The sequence below is a fragment of the Coenobita brevimanus genome, chromosome 23, assembly GCF_032717465.1.
Source record: "Coenobita brevimanus isolate Jiangsu-jjx chromosome 23, ASM3271746v2, whole genome shotgun sequence".
NCBI classification, from domain to species: domain Eukaryota; kingdom Metazoa; phylum Arthropoda; class Malacostraca; order Decapoda; family Coenobitidae; genus Coenobita; species Coenobita brevimanus.
Genome location: NC_136976.1, coordinates 53,413,366 through 53,438,428, shown reverse-complemented (window position 1 = coordinate 53,438,428; position 25,063 = coordinate 53,413,366). Strand labels below are relative to the sequence as shown.

At 43.4% G+C, this 25,063-nt stretch overlaps 1 protein-coding gene across 1 annotated transcript in view; it reads left to right on the top strand.

Annotated features, from left to right (window-relative positions):
* Nucleotides 1-25,063, top strand: part of LOC145392973 (uncharacterized) — a 327,964-nt gene that overhangs the window by 204,849 nt on the left and 98,052 nt on the right. Inside the window, exon 12 of the mRNA XM_080267267.1 lies at nucleotides 2,574-2,956. Within this exon, the coding sequence (XP_080123393.1) occupies nucleotides 2,574-2,956 (383 nt within the window). The remainder of the gene's footprint in view (nucleotides 1-2,573; nucleotides 2,957-25,063) is intronic.

Sequence of the window (25,063 nt, the reverse complement as noted above, 5' to 3'; positions counted from 1 at the left end):
GAAATAGTGGAAGCAATGAAGAATATCAAGGTGGGAAAGGCCCCAGGAATTGATGGAGTGTGTGGTGAAATACTGAAGTATGGGGGTGAGATAGTTGTGGAGTGGATATGGAAGTTATGTAGATTGGCTTGGGAAGAGGGAAGGGTTCCGAAGGACTGGAAATCAGGTATAATTGTTCCTTAATACAAAGGAAAACGGGAGAGAGAAGTATGTGGTAACCATGGGGGTATTTGCCTTCTTAGTGTGAGTGGAAAAATATATGGCAGAATACTTATTGATAGGGTTAGGCATATAACAGAGGAGCTAGTTGGAGAAGAACAAGGGAGACTTAGGAAGGGAAAAGGGTGTGTTGATCAGATATTTGTTCTAAGATGTTTAGTGGAGAAGTATCTAGAGAAGGGAAAGAAAGTGTACGCTGCCTTCATGGACTTGGAGAAAGCTTATGACAGAATAGATAGACAAGGTATGTGGAAGATACTGAGAATATATGGAGTGGAGGGGAAATTGTTGAGTGCTGTGAAGAGTATGTACAAAGGAGCTAGGGCTATGGTGCGAGTAGATGGTGAGCTGAGTGAGTTCACTGATCTCAGTGTGGGACTGAAACAGGGTTGTGTGATGTCTCCATGGCTGTTTAATATATTCATGGATGGGGTTGTAAAGGAGGTGCAAGATAGGTCAGTGGATGTGGGGCTGGCTCAAATGAATGAGGGTGAGATTTGTAAGATTCCGGTGTTGCTGTTTGCTGATGATACAGTATTGTTGAGTGAAGATGAATGGGAGGTGCAAGGTTTGGTGAATGAATTTGGGACAGTGTGTAGGAGGAGGAATCTGAAAATTAATGTAAACAAGAGTAAAGTTATGGTGTTTGTGAGGAAAGAAGTCACAGAATTCACGGTGAGGTTGGATGGCGTGGATATGGAAAATGTGAGTGCATTCAAGCACTTGGGTAGTGTGATGAGTAAGGATGGAACCTTGGGGGATGAATGCATCAAAGGGTACAGCAGGGAAGGAAGGTTGTTGGTTCACTGAAAGCAGTGATGAGAAATAGGGAGGTGAGTATAGAAGATAAGAAGTCACTGCATGATAGTATTGTAATCTCTACCCTGACGTATGGAAGCGAGGCATGGACCTTGGAAGAGGGGAACAAGTCAAGAGTGAGAGCAGTGGAAATGAGCTACTTGAGAGGAGCATGTGGAGTGACTTGGAGGGAAAGGTTGACGAATGAAAGAATGTCGTGGGATGGATGTGGATGTGGTTGAGATTAGGAGAAACACACTGAGGTGGTTTGGACATGTGGAGAGAATGGAGAATGAAAGACTGACTAAGAGGGTGTATGTAGGTGAGGTGGAGGAAGGGAGAGGGAGGGGAAGACCGAGGATGGGGTGGAGGGATGGAGTTGAGAGGTATATGAGGGAGGGGGGGAGTGAGCTGGGGGGAGGGTAGTCAAATGGTGGGTGACAGAGCAACTCGGAGGCGTTTTGTCTGCGTCCACCCTTTGCGGGATTTGGGTGTCGGGCTACAGTATAGATAGATAGATAGATAGATATTTGGCCGTGGAATTTTTTTGTGGCCAGGGAGCAGTTATCACTGGTGCCAGATAACTGATTTGCCAGCTGTCCAGAGGTTTTTTTGTGGGTGTTATTTATACATTGTTTCCTTGGTGTTTAGCATTAATGTGGATAATCCTATATGTGTTTGATGTCTAAATATGGCAAAATTGCTTATTGGTGACCCTATTGTCAATACTGTATTGTATTTTATGCCTAACTTTCATCCTTTACTCATGGGAAAGATTTTAGGATAGAGATTCTAGATGGATAGTAACACATTATCCGGCTCAACACTGAATGTCGATCTGATGGAGGGGAGGGTACTATGCAGTATCCAATTTAGGGGTTGGCTGAATTATGCCAGATAATTGAAAGTTCTGTCTATCTATCTCTATCTGTCTATTGAAAGTTTACTGTAGATATAACTGAATCTTTATTGGCCTTGGTGGACCTAACTAATTTAGCTGAAATAATATGAAGTATCCTAAACTAATTGAAGTGGCCTGAGTGATCTGGAAATGATCTGAAACAAAATGGGAAGAGAAGGTCTTAATTATTGTACCTGAAGATATCTGATTTGAACTTGCGAGGATTGGCATGATTGGATTGAAATGGTTGTAATGAGTTAGGATGGACCCGAAGTGGCTTGACTTAAGCATTGAATATATTTGTTAAGTAGGTTACATTGGAAGAATATCCAGTATATTTCAGTTTTTATCCTAACAAGACAGCATGATGCATGTATGAGTTAAACAAATGTGCATTTTATGAGCAGATTGTGCTATATTAAAGATCAGGCCCACCATTTACCTGTCTTTTTACCTTGCATAGCAGAGCATGACATGAGAGCAGTGTGTTTTTATTGTCTTCTTGTTGGATTTATTTGATTGTTGTCAGTCAGTCTAGTTAACAAATCTTATTTGCCAGAAGCGACAGGAATGCAACTTTATTTGTTACAGTATTAAATGTGTATTTTTACAGTACTTATTTTACAAATAAACTTTACATGCATTGAATGTGCAGAAAACGGCAACGCACAAACTCCATCTCCAAAAGCAGTCCCTCTGCCAAAAAGGATGCTGGATCAATGCAGTCAGAATGGGCAGTGAGCAGCAACCAGTCAGAGCCGCAGTCACGAAGTCAGTCACTGTCCCCTTTGTCAGCCAAGATGGCCATGCAGGAGGGGAAGTGGCAGCCACCCCCCTCCATCAACACCACTTCATCTTACATGACTAGTGTGCCCCCGTCTGCCATCAATGTAGCATATCCATCCATGCTTCCAGGCTACAGCTATCCCCCACCTTCACATCCCTGGCCACCCTCTACTGTTATGTCCAACCAACCCCAGGTTCCAGTACCACAGTTGTTTGGTGTCCAGCCCAACACTTACCCTCCACAACCACAAGGTGGGACACACTTATTTATCCATGATTCTTTAGTTGAAAAATGTAGACCAAAAATGTGTTTGGGGTGGCTGTAAGAATGCATCTTGATACAAAAGATTTGACTCTTGGAATTGGTAATACACCAGTATTTTCTATGAAAGCATATAATATCGTATGACACCCCCAAGTATTATCACTTCTCAGGTAATAAGGTACTGTTAGAGAAGAGGACACATGCAATTTCAAGAAAATATGTATGTGGGTATAGGTGGGTATGTGAGTATGGGTTGGTATATAAGTGAGTGGGTGTGCAATGTACTCACCCATTTGTTGTGTAACAGGACTGAGTCAAGCTTGTAATGGCCTGTCTTCTTTCCATACATATTTCTTTAAGTTTGTGCGTGTGTGTGTGTGTAATTCACCGAGGTCTGTCAGGATCACATGATGGTTGTGATCATCAGCATTTTATCCTCCCAGAAGAGAGCTGGGAGCTCACATAGCCCGATCTAAGGGCAAAGCCTTGACCTTCACAAACGCACAGACCCATCCTCTTGTGTCAAGGAGGACAGTGACCACCTGCTTCATCAGTGAAACTTTTCGCATCCCAAGCAAGACGCAAACCCCCGTCTGTGAGTGTGTTGAGAATACAGTAGCCATATTTATTAGTCAGTCCAATTTCATATAATGAACAGTTGGCATCAAAAGCCTTTTTGCCTCTCCTGCCTCTTTTTTCACAGACTTTGAAATTGAGTGTTTGCACCTGCAGCAGATGGCACTTATGACATTGACCTGAGGCAATGTGAAGTTGCAGTTGGTGGCTGGGAATCCACCGTACTGGATAGAAAAGCAGGAGAGGTGACAGAAATTTTGATGCCAGTTGTTCAATAAGTAATTAGAGATATTGTTGACAGTTGGCATTCCCTGATATTCATTGTGTATTTAACCACTATAATAACAATTAAAGAACCCCAGTTACTAGCATTAACAAAAGTGCTTCTGTGTTACCCATGTACATGTTTTCATGTTTTGTTTTAATATGTTAACATTATTTCATAATCAGTAGTGGAAATGAGTCATGGTAAGCATTTTAACACTTTGAGATTCCGATGACGCGTTTTTGGATCATTTCAGATCCAACCTTAGAGAGTCTGATGACACGTCATTTTAAGATACTTTTGTAAAATATTCACCATAAATCGCGGTTACACATCATAAGAAAGAGACGAGCGTGACGTCACAGAATGGTTGCTCTATGTGTGGGGGATACTGTATGGCTGGTCTGACTCATGGCTTTGTCTCTTTATCACTTTATTCTTGGCGAATATTTTTCTACAGCAGAGTAGTTTGACTTTTTATTTTGTTTGCTTTCCTTTTTTGAACATACTATGATAAAGTACTTTACAGCTATCCAGCTTTTAAATGACACCAAAACCAGCATTCCTTCGTAAAAACTTTATTTACCTATACCGATCAAAGAAAAAGATAACTAAACGAATATGCGACTGAGAATCATACAAAATTGTGCGTCTCTTTTCTTTCACCTGTCAGCGCTGTAACATGCATAAATTGCCATAAACTGTATATCATTTTAAAGGTAATTTATTGTAGTTTTGCTTGGTTTATACCAAATTCATATACTGTATCTGTATTAGTTCCCCCCCCTCCCAAATATTTTTCTACGGCAAGGTATAACATTTTTGGTTTTCACCTAAATTCAACTTGCCATTTTTATTTTTTATTTTCTTTGTTTTCCATTTTTGAACACTGCAGTAAAGTACTACTATTCAGCTTCAAAATAACACCACAACCAGCATCCTATCTTAAAAAGTGTATTTACATCAACCGTTCAAAGAAAAAGATGGCAAAGCGAATATGCAGCTGAGAAAAAAAAAAAAAAAAAAAAAAAAAATCTTTTTCCTTTTTGCTTTACCGTGCAATAAAATACAGAAATAACCATAATCTGTATATCATTGTAAAGCTACGGTAATTTATTGTAGTTTTGTGTCATTTAAACCAGACATACTGTATATCTATCTATCTATCTATCTATACCTAGGCTGCTTCCCCCAAGGAAAGGGAATATACCTTTATTATTATTATTTTTTTTTTTTTTTTTAAGAATATTTTTCTACGGCAAGATATAAAATTTTTGGTTTTCACCTAATTTCAACTTGTCATTTTAACTTTTCATTATCTTTGTAATCCTTTTTTGAACACACTTCAGTAAAGTACAACTATTCTGCTTTGAAATTACACCAAATACCAACATTCTATTATGAAAAGTGTATTTACACAGCGCGATCGAAGAAAAATATTGCAGTGCGAAGATGTGGGTCAGCATGAGAGCGTCTGACTGTAGCACAGACATAATCTGTCTGGACCAGAAACCTATCTATCTATAGTCCGATGCCCTAATCCCGCAAAGGGTGGCCGCAGACGAAACACCTCCAAGTCGCTCTGTCACCCACCATTTGACTACCCTCCCCCCAGCTCACCCCCCCCTCCCTCATATACCTCTCAACTCCATCCCTCCACCTCATCCTCGGTCTACCCCTCCCTCTCCCTCCCTGCACCTCACCTACATACACCCTCTTAGTCAGTCTTTCACTCTCCATTCTCTCCACATGTCCAGACCACCTCAGTGTATTTCTCCTAATCTTCTCAACCACATCCACATCCACCCCACAACGTTCCTTCACTTCTTCATTCGTCAACCTGTCCCTCCATGTCACTCCACTTGCTCCTCTCAAGTAACTTATTTCCACTGCTCTCACTCTTGACTTGTTCCCCTCTTGCAAGGTTCACGCTTCACTTCCATACGTCAGGGTAGGGATCACAATACTATCATGCAGTGACTTCTTAACTTCCATACTCACCTCCCTATTTCTCATCACTGCTTTCAGTGAACCAACAACCTTCCCTGCTGTACACTTTCACGCACTTCATCTCCCAAAGTTCCATCCTTACTCATCACACTACCCAAGTACTTGAATGGACTCACATTTTCCATTTCCTCACCATCCAGCCTCAGTGTACATTCAGTGACCTCATTCCTCCTGAAGACCATAACTTTACTCTTCCCTGCACTCACCTTTAGATGCAATTTCTTTCATGCTCTTACAGACTCATTCACCAAGCCTTGCAGCTCCCCTTCATTTTCACTTAACACACTATCATCTGCAAACAACAGTACAGGGAACTTCCACACATTGCCCTCTCTCATTAGGGCCACTCCAACATCCACTGCCCCACCTTGTATCTCTTTCATAACCCCATCAACATACAGACTGAACAGCCATGGAGACATGACACATCCCTGTTTCAATCCATCCTCTTAAATAGAAAAATTCACTCAGTTCATTGTCCACTTGCACTGCAGCCTTAGCACCCTCATACATCTCTTCATGGCATTCAGCAACTTCCAATTTACTCCATATATTTTTAATACTTTCCATATTTCTTGTCTATCCACCCTGTCATATGCTTTCTCCAGATCCATGAAGGCCACATACAACTTCTATCCCTTCTCTGAAAAATTTTCCACTAAAGACTTACGAATGAATATCTGATCTACACAACCTCTTGCCTCCCTAAAACATCCCTGTTCTTCTCCAGCTAAATCCTTTGTTACTTCCCTAGCTCTGTCAATAAGCATATTTGCATCTCTTAAATCATCCAAGGTTTATACTGATGACCATAATCTTCTGTTTCACCTTCATACAACTTAGTTTCAAACCCCTGTGTGCTGTGGACTGTATCACCAAAATGCTTAACTTTGTGAAGATGACTTTGATTTTCATCCACACTGAAGAACTGGAGTTCCATACTTTCTACAATCTTAGTTCAGCATTGTTTTCTTGTACATCTCACTTCTTTAGCACTCTGAGCTCCAGTTTTCTCTTGGTTAATTCATACAGTTCGTATCAGGCCTAGCAGTGTAGGTAAGGCAGGCATATCCACAGTATCTTCATCTCATCAAAGCATACTGATGCTCCAATTTTCTCTGGGTTATATATATATATATATATATATATATATATATATATATATATATATATATACAGGTAAGCCCTTAATTCACGTAAGGGTTAGGTTCCCAGACCCTTCGCGTATGTGGTAAATTCGCGTATATGTTCTGCCCTTGTGTGCACATAATTACGCATGTCTATACGTATATTACATCTGAATGATACTGTTTATGCACTCCATACACCTTATAAACTAGCATAAAGTATTAAAAACAACAAAAATGTAACAAATTTAAAACTGAAACCTGACAAGCACAGGCGTATGTGGAGACACTTCAGCAGTCTGGTGCACTAGCCCTCACTGCCTTCCGTATGCTACATTCTGCCTTCTTTATTGTATGAACAGTTGACTCATTCACCCCAAACATGCGGTTACAAGACAATTCACAGGCGTAGGTGGAGACACTTTAGCAGTCTGGTGCACTAGCCCTTACTGTCTCCCGTATGCTACGTTCTCCTTCTTTATTGTATGAACAGTTGACTCACCCCAAACATACGGTTCTGAGACAATTCACCATCAAATCAATTCACCGTCAAAACATGGACAATTCCCCGTCATTCTATTAATATACTTATTATTGATTAATTAATACTTTAATAACTAATTTTCAGGGGGATTTTATAACTCATATAAGTAAAAAACTAGTGTACTGTACTTGCTAAATAAACTGGTATGTAAATAAATGACGGGGAATTGTCCTGACGGAGAATTGTCGCCGACATTCCTCCCTGAAGTTTGTCCAACACTTTAACTTTCTCTGTCAGCAACATCACTTTACAAGTCAGTTTTGGTGTGTTACCACATGCATCACTAGCACTACGCTTATGCCCCATGTTGACAGACAAGGCAAGCAATTACTGGAAGGCAGAAAAATAAGCCACAAATAACGATTTGCAAGTCATGCATGGTTCGACCGTCGGATTCAAACTGACTGTGTGGTGCGTGGTAGACCGATCTCCCAGGCTCCCACACACACACACACACACACACACACACACACACACACACACACACACACACACACACACACACATACATATATGTGTGCACACGGGCAGCAGGTAGGCATTTTTTATATTTTATTTATTTCTCTTGTATATTGAAATTACTTATTTGAATACTATAATTTTGTTTTAATTATTGTACGAAAAATTCGTGGATAACCGAAATCGCATGAAAAAAGTTCGCGTGAATTAAGGGATAACCTGTATATATATATATATATATATATATATTTATATATACAGTATATATATATATATATATATATATATATATATATATATACAGTGCTCGTCAGAAGTATGGAGCGCCCTGCGTCCCTCCTGAGAAACAAACCTTTCAACATTGAAAAAACATATAAATAATGCATTTTATTTACCTTTAGTGCTTCGTAGGGTAGCCTTTACGTTTCTTCACGGACCTGAGACGTCTTGGAAGTGAAAGGGCGAGGCTCCTGAGGTGCTGGAGCGGTATTTTGTCCCAGGAGTCACGAATGGCGGCTTCCAGCTTAGGCAGAGAGCTCACGTCCTTCCCTTGGAGACTCTTCTTTACGAGGTACCAGAGGTTTTCAATCGGGTTGAGGTCTGGGCTATTTCCTGGCCAGTCTGTCATGAATGATACCTCGCAGTCACGAAGCCAATTGGTGACCGATTTGGCCTTGTGAGGAGGTGCACCGTCCTGCTGAAACACTCGTGCACCTGTTAGCTCGAAGGAGTCTAGTAAATGATCACACAGAAGCTCCAGGTAAACATCCTGATTCACTCTGAGGTTCTTGGGAAGTACAACAAGCTTCCCCAAACCCTTCCCTGAAAAACAACCCCATACTATGAGTGAATCAGGATGTTTAACTGTGCTTTCTACATACCGTGGGTCAAGTGGGTCACTACCTTTGCATGCTCCTCTGTTACAGGTAACACTAAACGTTGCCTCATCAGACCACAACACTGACAACCATTGCTCCTCACCCCAATTTAGATATTTATTAGCAAAGGCAAGCCTACGAATTCTCTGGCTGCTAGAGAGAAGAGGCTTTTTCACAGGCCTGTGACTTGTGTAACCAAGCTCATGCACCCTACGAGACACTGTTCTCACTGACACCTCACCAAACACTTCTGGGTTGCTCTCCTTAATTTTCCTTGCACTCACACGAGGATTAAACTCCACTGCACGTTTTAAAACATTAACAGACCTTGGGGAAGTTTTCTTAGGCCTATCAGACCTCGGTTTCTTTGTGGGAACTTCACCACTGTTTTCCTCCCGAAACCGCGCACACCAACGACGCACTGTCGATCGTGCCACGCCAACCAATTCACTAATTTCCTTTGTCTGGTGGCCTGCCTCCTTTAGAGCAATGATCTGGGATATGATTTCACTCGATAGTTCATGGGTAGGTGCCATAACAAAGTTTTGAAGGCCAAAACACTGCGGGACACTCGGTAAAAAATGGCGCAATTTGAGAGGGACACTCGGCGGAGTTCCTCTCTCTCAGGCAGCCCGTGGGCGACTGAGGCGGGAACCAACCAGCGCGTCAGAAGGCCCCAGGCTACCGTGACGTCATGCTCGGAGCTCAAACTTGTGGCTCAATTCTTACCCCCAAAAATGGGTGATTCTTTTTGGGCCATAAGTATTGCGCGCCCGGCGGACAACGCTGAATACTTCTGACGAGCACTGTATATATATATATATATATATATATATATTGCTCGTCCCTCTACTTTCCGGATGCCCACTTTCCGGACATCCCCACTTACCGGACATTCTGGGCCTGGACCATTGGAACCGAAAAATGGCCAAAAAAAAAGAAAAAAATCCCCCCAAAATCCTAATTTTTTCCCATTCGTAATTTGAAATTGCTGCGCGGCGCCAAACAGCTGCTTACACTATGGCCCCTTCACCCCTTCCTTCCCCCTCCCCCCTCCCTGTCAGGGTTGCTGTTTGTTATTTTTCATTACCAAATGTGGGCCAATTTGGTAATGAAAAATTCGTTTGGTAATGAATCAGAATAATGCATTACCAAACGGATTTTTCACATGTGTGAGGATACACAGGATGAAGATGGTGGATTGTTTGCTCTCTCTGATTAATCTGCTACCCTCTATAGTGTGAAAATAATCAACATGTTGTTAATTATAAGGAGAGTGATTACATGTATTTCCTCTTGTATATATAATTAGTGAAGAATAAATGCTAGCTTTACGAATTTGGTAATGAAAAGTTAAATTTGGTAATGAAAGTTGAGAAGATTGGTAATGTGGCCATTGCAGTCTGGCAACTCTGTTTCTCCGACATCAACAGTTACTCCCTAACTTCGATTGTGAATAGATGCTTATCGCACTGGAGCCACACGTGCTCGTTTTTTGTGAATAAACAGTGAATATACTGCAATACATTGCCTCTAGACCACATGGGAATTTATGGTGTTGTGCAGTGTTAAGAAATTTGAACTTAGAGTGCAAAGGATCAACTGTGGAGTGCAAATTGGCAGTTTAAACTGGCGGTTAGAACTGCAGTGGTGCAGTTAAGAACAATGTGCAGTGTTAAACAATTATAACTCACAGTGCAAAGAATTAAGTGTAGCACAAGACTGGATTACTGTACGTGCTTCAAGATCGTTTTCAGCACTCCCAAAACCTTAGAAAGGCGGCCACAGACGTGATGTAAGCACCCTGGCTGAGGTACAGTCACTTCTAATTCCTCATTCTTTGGTTCCTTTTCATTTATTTCATGCTCTATGTCCATTATTGGTGTGAATAGGGTCTTAAATAGGTTTAAATAGCTGCTATGCATGTCTGGTAGGGAGTTATTTAGGTGGCTTTCAAAGTTAGGCTGGTTAGGGTCCATAAGTACCAGTCCAGGAGGCTGGTGCCCACTTTCCGGACATGCCTTTGGCTCTGTTACGTCGGATAGTGGAGGGATTACTATATATATATATATATATATGATCGTACAGTATGATACTACATGGTGTTTTGATAAGGTATTATATACCCCAGTACAGCACACCCCCATTACTGTACCTGAAGTTGCATTATAGAAAGTGGATCGGATAATGATGTGTTGAATACAGGGACGATTATAACATGGTTTCACTGCGGTTATACATGAGGCCAGAGGGCATCCACCATATCACTTTGTATCATTTATAAGGTTTCAGCATGCTTGCATGCATCAACCTTGGTCACTCAGTGGTGGCTGCTTGATCTCTGGCAGCCTCTCTATTCAGTCTCATGTCCCTGAGGTCGCACTGATCCCAGTTCTTTTTCAGTCTGCCTCTTGCAACCCTACCCGTGACATTCACACTTCTCACCTTCTGCGTGCAGTTGTCATCCTCCTTCCTCTCAGCATGTGCAGACCATCTCAGTTTACCCATCCTCGTCACAGCACCAGTACACTCAAGTCCCATCCTTCCTCCTGACTCTTTAGTCACAATCCTAGACCCCCCAGGCCTCTCATTCAAGGATGCACTGTAGTCGGTTTCATGGAGTCTGACACACCGATTTTGCCAACTGAGGACAGTTGGAATTGGTAACACTGAGCAGTGCTCCAGGGGGTGATTGGTCAGTTCCCTTTGTGTTTGAACGTGCACCAAATTGACTTTGTATTCCAACCAAGGCCCTCACTTATTTATAAGATACCGGATTATACAGATATAAATTAAAGCAATGATCTTAAAAATGTGCCTTTTAAATGATTAGAGATAAACCTGAATGACACTGATAACAAAACTAAGTTAAGTCGCAACTGGACGCATACGGACAAGTCATCGACTGATTTATTTGTTTAAATTCATTATGTTTGATTTTGTTCATACTGCACGCAGTTTTATTATAGCAGCATAGTTCAGCTATTATTTTCTCATGGGGTTTGCTTGTATCTTACTTTCCTTTCTTCCACTATTAACAATAATTTGGTTCATTCTACACTGATGTAAACCATTACTTTCCTGGCCCCTCTCAGTTGAGGGGACATAGATACATCATGCCTGAGGAGAGGGTGCATGGTGACCAGGGGTAGGGTGCCGGTCTTTCTGTCTGAATGTGTCTTGTATGATACTTATGAAAATGTTCGGGAAAATCAAACACTATCTATCTATCTATAGCCCGACGCCCTAATCCTGCAAAGGGTGGCCGCAGACAAAACGCCTCCAAGTCACTCTGTCACCCACCATTTGACTACCCTCCCCCCAACTCACCCCACCCTCCCTCATATACCTCTCAGCTCCATCCCTCCACCTCATCCTCGGTCTACCCCTCCCTTTCCCTCCCTCCACCTCACATATACCCTCTTAGTCAGTCTTTCATTCTCCATTCTCTCCACATGTCCAAACCACCTCAGTGTATTTCTCCTAATCTTTTCAACCACATCCACATCTACCCCACAACGTTCCTTCACTTCATCATTCGTCAACCTGTCCCTCCACATCACTCCACGTGCTCCTCTCGAGTAACTCATTTCCACTGCTCTCACTCTTGACTTGTTCCCCTCTTGCAAGGTCCACGCCTCGCTTCCATACGTCAGGGTAGGGATCACAATACCATCATGCAGTGACGTCTTAACTTCCATACTCACCTCCCTATTTCTCATCACTGCTTTCAGTGTATCAAACACCAAACCTGTTAATGTAAGAAATAATTTTACTGAATCTGACTATGAATGCAAACAAATTCAGATTTTTAAAACTACTGAAGGCAATGGAAATGTGTATGTACACTACATATATAGTGAAAATAGCATGTATTGACACCAGTGTGTGTGTGTGTGTGTGTGTGTGTGTGTGTGTGTGTGTGTGTGTGTGTGTGTGTGTGTGTGTGTGCTTATTCAAATCATAATTATTAGAAGATAAGCTAAGCATATCTAGGGTAAGGTTGTATATTAGTAGATGATGTAATGAAGGGCATGGTGCAGACTAGTCTGTGACACTGTGTAGTAGTGGTGGGAAAAACATTCGAGCCTTCACAGGACCTCAGGACTACCTTGCTATGAACAAATGAATTCCTGCCACAGTCGCTAACTGTGTCCGTATGCGTCCACTTTTGACTTAACTTATTTTTTTTATCAGTGTCATTCAGGTTTATCTCTAATAGTTTAAAAGGCACGTATTTATCATTAGAGATATTCATTCATTCATTGCCAGACGCCATGTATCCCAGACAGGGTGGCCAAGGGCTTAGAGTTAATCATTGCTTTAATTTGTATCAATAAAATATGGTATCTTACAAATGAGGGCCTTGGTTGGAATACAGTCAGTTTGATGCACATTCAAACATAATGGAAATTGACCAATCACCACCCAAGATCATCACGCAGTGTTACCAAATCCACCTGTCCTCAGCTGGCAAAATCAGTGCATCAGACTCCCTGGAACCGACTATAGACATACATCTAATTATTGTCATTTTTGTACATTTGAGCCAATAAATATCCTCTTCCTATACTACTCAAGTCTCACTACCATACAGCATTACTTATGCTGCTTGCTAAGAATGATCCCATAGCATGGAAGGAAAGTCCTCTCAATGTTAGAAGAGGCAACAGCCCTCTGAGCTTCCTCCAGCCACTCCTCATTCTAGCAGTAGAACTAGCTCCAGATATGTCATCCAAATAAAAAACTTCAACACACTCAAGAGATTGACCAGTAAGATGAACTCTTTCATGCTTGACAATCTCTACGTGCTTTTCCCAATGTGCTGCACACACGAAATCAGCATTATTTCACAATTCCACGACATATCATATCGTTTTGTTTTCGTTTTTGAAGGCTCCAACATGCTTGCATGCTTCGGCCATGGTCACCTAATGGCAGCTCTCCATGCTTCTCGATATATGTCAGTCTCCCTGTTCAGTCCCTTAACCCTGAGGTCACACTCGATGACTTCATTCCAGGTCTTTTTTGGTCTACCCCTTGCAACCCCACCCCTATTATTAATGCCTCTCGCTTTCTGCACCCAGTTATCATCCCCCATCATCTCCACATGCCCAAACCAGCTCAGTCTACCTCTCCTCATCACAACACTAATACACTCCAGTCCCATCCTACCTCTCAACTCTTTCATTGTTGACCTAGCCCCCACCCCCCTCAGGCCTTACAGTCAGGGACACACTGCACATCCATCTAATCATTGTCATTTCTGTAAGTTTGAGCCTGCAGATATCTTCTTCAATTACTACCCAGGTCACACAACCATACAGCATTACACTCATGACACATGCACATAGGGAGAGCCCTGTCAGTGTCAGGAGAGGCAGCAGCTCCCTGAACTTCTTCCAACCACTCATCACCCTAGCCACAGAACTAGCTCCAGCCCCACCTCCAGCACATAACATCTCTTATGCACCTACTTACCACAAACACTGCACAGGATGGAGTTGCTTCCCACACCCTTGTGGCAAAATGCACATTGCCACTGTCCCTGTGCTTTGGCAGTACCACCACCAGTCCTACATGTCATCACTTTTGTTTTATCTGCATATAGTCTCAAACTCTTTGTGCCCCATACCGTCTTTCCACTTCCCAAATGTTTCCTCTGCCACCCTTTCATTCTCAGCAGTCAACACGAAGTCAGCAGCATACAACATCTCCCCGTGGAGTTCATTTCTGAAGTCATGTGAGAGAGCTTCAAGCACCATGACAAACAGTATGGGACTCAAGACTGACCCCTGATACTCGCCAAAATTCCCGGAAAACTTGTCACTCAGATCTCCATTCACTCTCATCTATGTAAGAACACCCACATGCATAGCTGTAACAACTCAAATCAGCCACTCCTCAATCCCAAGTTTTCTCATTGCCCAGTTCACTACCTCCCTAAGCACTCTGTCAATGGTCTTCACCAAGTCAACAAAAGGAGAGTACAGTTCCTTCTTCTTCCAGATATATTTTTCCTGAAGCCGTCAGACAATGACTGTTGCATCAGTGATCCCTTTGCCAGGCATAAACCCAAACTGCATCTCATCAGTATTCACCCTTTCTCTGATCTTACCTTCTAGGACTCTTTCTGTTACCTTCATTGTCTGGTCCAGAAGTTTTATGCCTCTAAAATTTCCTCTTTTCAGGGCATCACCCTTCCCTCTTGTACACATATGCAGTCACATTCTTCAGCCAGTCATGTGGGACAGCACATTCATATATAATTGTATTTCTCAAATCAGTAACTAAACCCACTCCTGTATACCCTGAGGCATTCAGCATTTCAGTAATCAACACTGACATACCTGCTGCCTTCTCCAACTCCATCCTGCCTATTACCCTGCTCGCAATAGCAGCATCAGTCAAAGGCCAAAGGACAAACACTGGATCCGCTGACACCAAACCTTCTGTTCCAGTCAGTACCCTCATTCAGCAACCACTTGTAATGCTTTCTTCTGGCATCATTAATAGCTTCACTGTCCACCACTACCTGTCCTTTATCTTTCCCCTCACACACACTGCTCACCTATAATTTCCCCGTTTTCTCTCCATCTGATTTGCCACCTTAAATACTGTACCATATTCTTCCTTCCAGTGCTATTTACGTTAGGCAGTAAAAGTTTCTGAGACTCAGATTTTGCCCTGTGTACATCCTTTCTAGCTCCGTGCTTGGCAACCAGTTATTGCTGTCTGTTACCATCCCTTTGCCATTCCCAGAAAAACCTTCCTGTCTCCTGAACTTCAGCTTCTACACCCTGATCTCATCATCATGTTACCTTTTGTCTTGGAGGGCCCCATGTCCATCCACGCATTGAGTCAGTAACTCTCAGGAGATTGTTCTTGAGAACGTTTTACTCTTTATTAACACTTCTGTCAGCAGCTCCCCTTTCAGTCACAAATTTACTCATTCCATTATAGAAGGCATCCCTTACTGCTGGGTTTTTCAACTTTCAAATGTTCTTCCTAGGTGCATAGATCCTCTTCTTTACCACCCACTTCTTAACCCCTTAACTGCGGGTGTCATTCCAGAATGATATTGAAAAAACTGGACCAAACTGCAGGTGTCATTCTGGAATGTTTATGAATATTTTGAATACCGCGTGTTTTTTCCGCGCGCCAATTGTTTCAAGGGAGCGTAGCTATTAAGTTCTTTCACTCCAGCCGACCCCCACCTCCCTCCTTCCACCCCCCGGGGGCCTCCCCCACCCCTGCCCAAACACACATCAGTCTCTGTCCAGCTTTGTGTGTGACAATGACACTGACGCGGCAGTGAAGTGCAGGCAATTACAATGCCTTTTACCTACCTCAATGAACATAGAGTGGGTGTTTATCGTATGTGCAGTGTTCATATGTGCGTATAGAATTATTATCAGAGTGTGGTTGGCATTTGGTACTGGTATGTGGGGCAAAAAATAGTGATTTTAGATCACTCACTTCTAACAGCACTGACCGTCCAGTGAAAGTCCACGAAGTCATGAAACCTACATCACTGCAAAGCTGAAGGTTAATGCTTTCTGATGGGACCTTATTTTTTGCTCTAGCTTTATTCTGTGCAGAGTTGTAAAGGTTTAAAGGTTTGTTTAAATTTTGGCTGGAACCCCCGTGGGGGGAGGGGGGGGAGTCGGATCAAAACATTGCCCGCGGTTAAAGGGTTAAGTACCATATCACATGCCATTAATATGTGTTGCTGCACACACTCTTTGCTCCCTATAACTTTTAAGATCCCTTACTAAACTCCTGTCAGCCCTCCTTACTAGGAAATTTTCAATCTGGCTGCTATTTCCCCCAGACACATATGTAATCAATTTACTCCTTTTCCAAAAATGCTTGTTGCACAAACTCTCAAGGAAGAGATAGGCACTGTGTGTGAGGTGATTTATGGAGTGAGGAGGAGATGCAAGGGTATGCAAGGGACAGCGTGGTAGAATAATGAGGTGAAACGAGCTGTGGAACAAAAGAAGAAGGCATATAGTTAATGGAGTGTGTGATGAAACGGAATCTAAAGGTGAAAGTAGGGAAGAGTAAAATGATGGTCTTTGAGAGAGGTGAAGTCAGTGAATGTACAGCGAGGTTGGATGGTGAGGAATTGGAAAATGTGAATACATTTAAGTACTTGGGTAGTGTGATGAGTAAGGATGGAGGTTTGGAGGGTGAAGTGCTTGAAAGGGTACAGCAGGGAAGAAAGGTTGCTGGTTCCTTGAAAGCAGTGATAAGAAACAGGGAAGTGAGCATGGAAGTGAAAAAGTTACTACATGACAGTATTGTGATACCAACTCTAACGTATGGAAGTGAAGCTTGGACGTTGTTGGAAGGACACAAGTCAAGAGAGAGAGCAGTGGAAATGAGTTATTTAAGAGGAGCCTGTGGAGTCACATGGAGAGACAGGCTGACGAATGAGGATATAAAGGAACGTTGTGGTGTGGATGTGGATGTGATAGGAAGCGTTATGAGGAACACACTGAGGTGGTTTGGCCATGTGGAGAGGATGAAAGGTGAAAGACTGACGAAGAGAGTGTATGTGAGTGAGGTGGAGGGGGGAAGAGGGAGGGGGAGGCCGAGGATGAGATGGAGGGATGGGGTGGAGAGGTATATGATAGAGGGGGATGTGAATTGGGAGCACGGCAGTGAAATGGCAGGGGACAGGGTGATGTGGAGGCGATTTGTTTGTGGCCACCCCAAACGGGATTGAGGCGTCTGGCAATAGATAGATAGATAGATAGATAAGTAGAGGTTTGGGAGAATGTGAGAGAGAGAGAAGAGAGAGGTATATGTGAGCAGGAGAAGGGAGGTGAAGAGATTGGTAAAGGAGAGTAAGAAGAAAGTGAATGAAGAATTTGGGAGTAATCTGAGTGTAAAATGGAGGGAGATTAAGAAATTGTTTTGGTAGGAGGTAAAGGAAGTAAGATTGTGTGAAAGGGGAAATAGTAGGGGAGTGAAAGATGGGAATAGTAGGTTGTTGGTGGAGAAGAGAGAGAAATTGAGGAGATGGAAGGAGCACTTTGAGGATTTGTTGCATATAGAGAATGAGAGCAATGCATGTATAAGTGGTTGGGGAATGGCTGGGAGAAGAAGAGAGGAGAGGAGGGAGGAATAGATCAGTAAGGTGGAAGCAGTGGAAGCAATGAAGAAGATCAAGATGGGAAAGGCCCCAGGAATTGATGGAGTGTGTGGTGAAATGCTGAAGTATGGGGGTGAGATAGTTGTGGAGTGGATATGTAAGTTTTGATTGGCTTGGGAGGGAAGAGTTCCAGAAGACTGGAAATCAGGTATAATTGTTCCTTTATACAAAGGAAAAGGGGAGAGAGAAGTATGTGGTAAGCTTAGGGGTATTTGCCTTCTTAGTGTGACTGGAAAAATATATGGTAGAATTCTCATTGATAGGGTTAGGCATATAACAGTGGAGCTAGTTGGAGAAGAACAAGGGGGATTTAGGAAGGGAAAAGGGTGTGTAGATCAGATATTTGTTCTAAGATGTTCAGTGGAGAAGTATCTAAGGAAGAGAAAGAAAGTGTATGCTACCTTCATGGACTTGGAGAAAGCTTTTGACAGAATAGATAGGCAAGGTATGTGGATGGTATTAAGAATATATGGAGTGGAGAGGAAATTGTTTAGTGTTGTGAAGAGTATGTACGAAGGAGCTAGGGCTTCAGTGCGAGTGGATGGTGAGCTGAGTGAGTTCTTTGATCTAAATGTGGGACTGAAACAGGGATGTGTTTTGTCTCCATGACTGTTTAATATATACATGGATGGGGTTGTAAAGGGGTTGCAAGGTAGGGCAGTGGATGTGGGGATGGCTCTAAGAATGAGAGTGAGATGTGGAAGATTCCGCTGTTGCTGTTTGCTAATGATACAGTATTGTTGAGTGAAGATGAGTGGGAGTTGCAAGGTTTGGTGAATGAATTTGGGACAGTGAGTAGGAAGAGGAATCTGAAAGTTAATGTAAACAAGAGTAAAGTTATGGTGTGTGAGAGGAATGAAGTCACAGAATGCACAGTGAGGTTGGATGGTGAGGATATGGAGAATGTGAGTGCAGTCAAGTACTTGGGTAGTGTGATGAGTAAGGATGGAACTTTGGGGGATGAAGCGCTTTATAGGGTACAGCAGGGAAGGAAGGATGTTGGTTCACCAAAAGCAGTGATGACAAATAGGGAGGTGAATATGGAAGTTAAGAAGTCACTGCACGACAGTATTATGATCCCTACCCTGACGTATGGAAGCAAGGCATGGACCTTGCTAGAGGGAAGGAAATGAGTTACTTGAGAGGAGCATGTGGAGTGACATGAGGGACAGGTTGACAAATGGAGAAGTGAAGGAACGTTGTGTGGTGGATGTGGATGTGGTTGAGAAGATTAGGAGAAATACACTGAGGTGGTTTGGACATTTGGAGAGAATGGAGAATGAAAGACTCACTAAAAGGGTGTATGTAGGTGAAGTGGAGGGGATGACCGAGGATGAGGTGGAGGGATGGAGTTGAGAGGTATTTGAAGGAGGGGGGAGGGCAGTCAAATCGTGGGTGACAGAGTGACTTGGAGACGTTTTGTCTGCGGTCACCCTTTGCGGGATTGGGGCGACGGGCTATAGATAGATAGACAAACTCATGTTCGTTGTCTCCCCAAATTTGAGTGTCCTTTCCTCTCTCACATTCCTCATGCCATATGTGCAGCACCCATGTACCCCTTCATATTCTTGAGCTGTGTTACCCACACAGCCAATTGAGTCCTTACCCAAAACTACAGTATCATCATCCCCCATACTACTTACTAAACGTATTGTCTTCACAAAATCTGTGTCTTTCTACATCATCCAAGCCAGCTTTTTTATTTGCTTACTAGTACTTTTTTCATGAAAGAAAAAGGAACTTGAGGCCAGAAGTCTGCAAGATAGTTCCCCCCAAGAAAAAATGAAAGCAAGATAACTGAAAGCCAGATTCAAGATTCGTTCATTTTGAAATGACAGAACACAGTGCATTTAATAGACTGGAGGTCATAGGAGGTAGGAAATACAGGCAGTGGAGGATAGTTAGATTGACCTAACTGGAGTAACAGTGAACTCTTGCATCAGAAAGTTGGACAGAAAAGGGATAAGAGTTTGCTGCTAGACGGGTGCTACTTGCCTGCTATAGTGGTGGAGGAATGGAAGCAAACAGCAGAGGAGCAGTGACTATTGAAGTAGTGATAGAAAAGAGAGAGATTCATCAGTGCAGCAGAGGGACAGAGGTTGAAGGGAGCCTGTGGAAAATACTGTATGCTGATATAAATGAAATTTTGAATTTACCAGACAGTATGCTGATATAAATGAAATAATGAATTTACCAAACAATATTTTCACTGCTATAATCTTCCCATTCAGTCTCATAACATTCATGACACATTCCACCCATTTGTCCCTAACCAGCACACATACACCACTATATCCATTTAAAATTTTTTGCCAGAATGGTCTATATCTACATTCCCTCCTGGCAGTCATTCTGGCTGGTCCTCCCATGCACCTTTCTGTATGTAACCAACATCCACCCACTTCCTGCTCATAGTCTCAACCACTTCCCCACTCAACCCATCAAACTGCTTACATTCCATGATGCCACTCTGAATCACTTGGGTGATTTAATATTTGCAGGCTTGCATTTATTATTGTTTTTCTCATTTTTTGTCTAAGTCAGTGAAATAAAGGGGGAGCCAGACCACAGGCCCCACCCACCCACACAGTCCCAAGTCCAGGCATGGGAACCAGTACCTATAGCCCACCAGCCATAGCCAGCGGCTGTGGCTGGGGCCTCAGTGCACCCTGTCGTGAGAGCCAACAGGGACTCCATCCAAGTGCGCATTAGCTCTGTAACTGCCCCGCCATTAACCCCTTCTTTACCGACCCGTCCCACCAATGTAAACACTACGTTTACCTCCCATACCGACCTGATAGCTCCCTCTCCTGTAGTGTGAGGGGTAGTGTATATTTTTTGCCATGTCCAAACTATTCACTCTTTGTGATTTATTTGTATACTGATGATCACATAAACCCCGCATGATGTTGGTAGTAAAAAAATTATAAAATAAATCATAACGGTATATAAGTTTACATATCTTATGCTGAAGTACTGTTACCCAGGTAACTACTGTACAAACTGACTTGAAAAAAAATGTCCTGCACAGATAGATGGCTTTTTTATTTACCTAGTGAGCTGAGCATGAAGTGTGTGAACACACGTGATGGTGATGGCGACCTTGACCCACTTGTTGCCGAGAGTGCAGCGTCACTAAGCTCGCCACTAATTCCTCCTCCTCCTCACTCACATCAACCTCGCTATCATTTTCAGGATCACAGTCATCTACTGACACATCAAACACTGCTGCATCATCATCTGATGCATCTAAATAAGTATCCTCATAAGGAATAAACTCGTCACTATCTAAATCCACCAGAGATGCCATGAGAGAAAAATATCCTGTACACCCTCTCTTGTGGTCAAGTGCGTGGTAACTGACTCTCTCAGGCAGGCCAAGGGGTGTAAATTTTGCCGTATGTCAGCAGAAAATATAGTATGATACCTGTAGTAGAAATTATAAATAAAATAATGGTTGGTCTAAAAGAGGTTACATCACAGATGAGTAAGCAAGCCATTGGTGCCACCGCAACTCAGTCATGACGTATCTTATGACGTCAGAATTCATCAGAACTTCGTCACAGTCTTTGTTGTCAAAACACAGAGCTGTTGCTAACACGAGGTCCTCAGAAACAGCCATTTATTAGAGGGTGTACCAACGTACAACGGTAGTGGTTCCGGTATCTCACTGGTGTTTACAGGCGAGGTACGGGGGTACATCAAAACACATTTTCAGTAAAGAAGGGGTTAAGCACCCACTGATAGGGCAACTTTCTGATATGCTAGTCTTAGGTTTGGGCCCCTTTCTTGTGGATGGAAGTGGCAGCCTGGGAACTGCAAAGTCCTGTACCCTCTGGCACAGATCCAAGCCCCATCCCATCCTGATCCCAAAAACTGCACTGGCAGATCATGCATCATGCCTCCCATCAGGTTAGCCACTAGGCAGTGGGAGTAAAGTTTTCTGGCTGCATGTTTTTGCGAACATCAATCTCTGTAACATAGTGGAGTACATTATTATGATATGAAAAAGGCATGTAGATTAGTGCATGAGATAAGCAGAGAAAGGTGTTTGGAAGAATATGCTGATCTACTCTCTGTGTTTGTCACACTGCAGAGGTCAGCTAAGGGGAATGGTCTGGATATCCTGATGGCTAGTGAAACAGGAGCTCCATCTCTCCCATTCACCAGCATTCCCATCCTCCTTTGGAGTACCACTCCAATTGGCTTCGTGCTACAGCCTGCACGCTATCTGGCCGCTGTTACCCCCAGACTTTTATGTAATCCTCCTCCTTTCTCTTAAATGCATGTTGTACACAGTTATGTTTATTGCCTTGTGAAATCTGAGTATCATGGAAAAACATATACAAAGAAGAAATGGACTAGTCCTGATTGGAGACTTCATTTGCCAAGAGGTATATTAGGAGAATGATGTGGGTAATAATATGAACACATGGAGTTATAAATTATATAAACTGGTAACGGATAACTTACTGCTTCAGAACATCAGGGAGAACACAAGAATGAGAGGTGATGATGAACCCACAAGGATATATGAATGGTGCAGTGATAGATGTAGAATAAAAGTTGAGAAAGAAAGAAGCATAGAATACAGCAAGAAAAAATAGGTGTAAACCAGCATGGGAGAGATATGAGCTTAAGAAATGATTGTGTGAGGATTAGAAGAGAAGCAGCAGCAAGATATGAGATAAACATTGTGGATAAGTGTTGAAGCAATGCAAAATTATTAAATATATTCAATATATATACAGTAAAATCTCATTATAATGGACTAATTAGGGCCTAACCCATTCCAATAAAAGTGACATCCAGACTTCCCCCTCCTAACCTGGACCTTTCTGATACATCAGACATTAGTCTAGATCGCACCAACGGTTTTTGAACAGTTTTCACTGCCATTGCAGTACTGTGCTGTGTTATACATTCACTATAATAATCAGATGGTATACAGTAGTCTTCCGGACGCCCACTACCCAGACATTTTGGGCTCTGGCCTTCGGAACCCAAAAATAGCCAAAAAATGTAAAAAATCCTCCCCAAAATCCGATTTGCACATCACCTGTAACTTCAACTTAGCACACGGTGTGGACCAGCTGTGTTTTGCCATGTAGTTCCGCATACGTCCAGCAGGGCAATGCTGCCTCCTCCCTATTTCCTGCTCATCCATCGTCGTGAGTGCACACTTATCACCATGGCCGCCCACGAGCTCGCTTTTGTGGTGGTGCCCTACCTGCTGCAGGCCCTGCTGTTCTTCTCCTGCCTCTTCCTAATGTGTGTGTGATGATGGCCCCACTGCCCGAGAAGAGGAAACGAGTGGTTCTAACTCTGGAGAAGAAGAGGGCGATATTGAAGAAGGTGGACACGGGATGGTCGACATCACGCATCCTCCTTGAATTCAGCCTGGCTTGCTCTACCTTGTTTGATATTAAGAGATCCCAGGACAAGCCCACCCAGTACACGGGTGACTTTGCATCGAAGACCAAACGCAGCGTGGAGAGGAAAGTTATATACACTCCCCGGTTTGCAATAATCGACCGCTCCACACTGATTTGGTATCGACAACAATGTGCTGCTGGTGTGGTGGTGCGTGGTACGGAGTTGAAGGCTGCTGCTGAGAAGTTCGCAAGGTTACACAACACCCCAGACTTCAAAGCATCCGAGGGTTGGCTTCTCACTTTCCAGTTATGGCGTGGCCTTACCAACCATAAGGCCCATGGCAAAGCTCTGGACGCCAATGAGGAGGGAGTAGAAGAGTTTCGTCAGAAGGTGAAGGGCCTGTTGGACAGTGGGGGCCTCACTCTCAGTCAAGTCTACAACGTTGATGAAACTGGTCTGTTCTATCACTTGATGCCAACGAACACTCTAGCAGAGGAGACGGAGAAGCTTGTACCTGGTCGCAAGCTTTGCAAGCAGCAGATATCTGCTTTGTGTTACGCCAATGCTGACGGCATACACTGGCTCAGGCCCGTTATTGTTTGCTGTGCAAAGCAGCCTTGGTGTCTTTGTGAGGTGGTGGATGTACTTCCTGTTGTTTAGTACCATTCTGTGAAGGCTTGGTTCACAGCCAAGATCTGCAAAGACTGGTTTCATCAGCACTTTTTCGAGGAGGTCATCCATTATCAGACGAAGATGCTGGGTATCCCGCGCGACCAATGCACCTGCCCATCTGTTCGACAAGGAGTTGGTGTCTGAGAATGGCCGCATTAGGTGCATGTTTTTGCCACATAATATGACTGCTCTCATCCAACCAATGGACCAAGGAGTGATCGTGGCAACGAAGAGGCTGTACTGTCGGAAGTTCCTGGACGAGGTGATGGTTGTTCTTGAGGACAAGGATGAATGCAGGGAGGGATGGTACATGTGAGGCCAGTGGACTGTGGAAAACATTCGTCGCTACAGCATCAAGTCAGCCATCTACAACTGGGCCAGTGAATGGAGGGCAGTCTCCGTCAAGACTCTGGAAAGTGGTTGGTCTCATCTGCTTCTTGGAGCCGATGGTGCACGACTTTCTAGGTTTTGACGTGGATGACTTTCATGCACGTCTTCGAGCAGCTGGTGACGACGTTTATATGGACGAAGTGCATGAGTGGTTGGATGATGACGAGGGCAATCCTGGGTATCAGATCATGTCTGATATCAAGATCGCATCTTCAGTTGCCGATACAAGTACCCAGCTTGAAGATTACGACGAGGACAGCGACGATGATGCAGGCTCCTCTCAGCGCGCCACTACTCCAGCCATCCCCAAGCTGAGCGCACTGGAAGCACGTTGAGTTCGTTCTTGACTACCTAGAACACCCGGACTGCGACAGGGTGTTGGGGCCCTCGGGACTTGTGGAGGAAGTGCGCACTCCAGCGCATCATCACTCGCCAGAATCGCCGTTCCTTACGTCAGTCAACCATTGACAGTTTCTTCAGGCCCCTGCCTCCACACCGCTGCCTCCCCAAGACAGGCCTTCCACCTCCGAGCCATCCCAGCACATCACACACGGTGGAGTCGCCACTGGACGTGAGTTTGCGCCTGTCTTCAGAGTTGTCTGCAGTGGGTAGTCCATCACCATGTCCTAGCTAC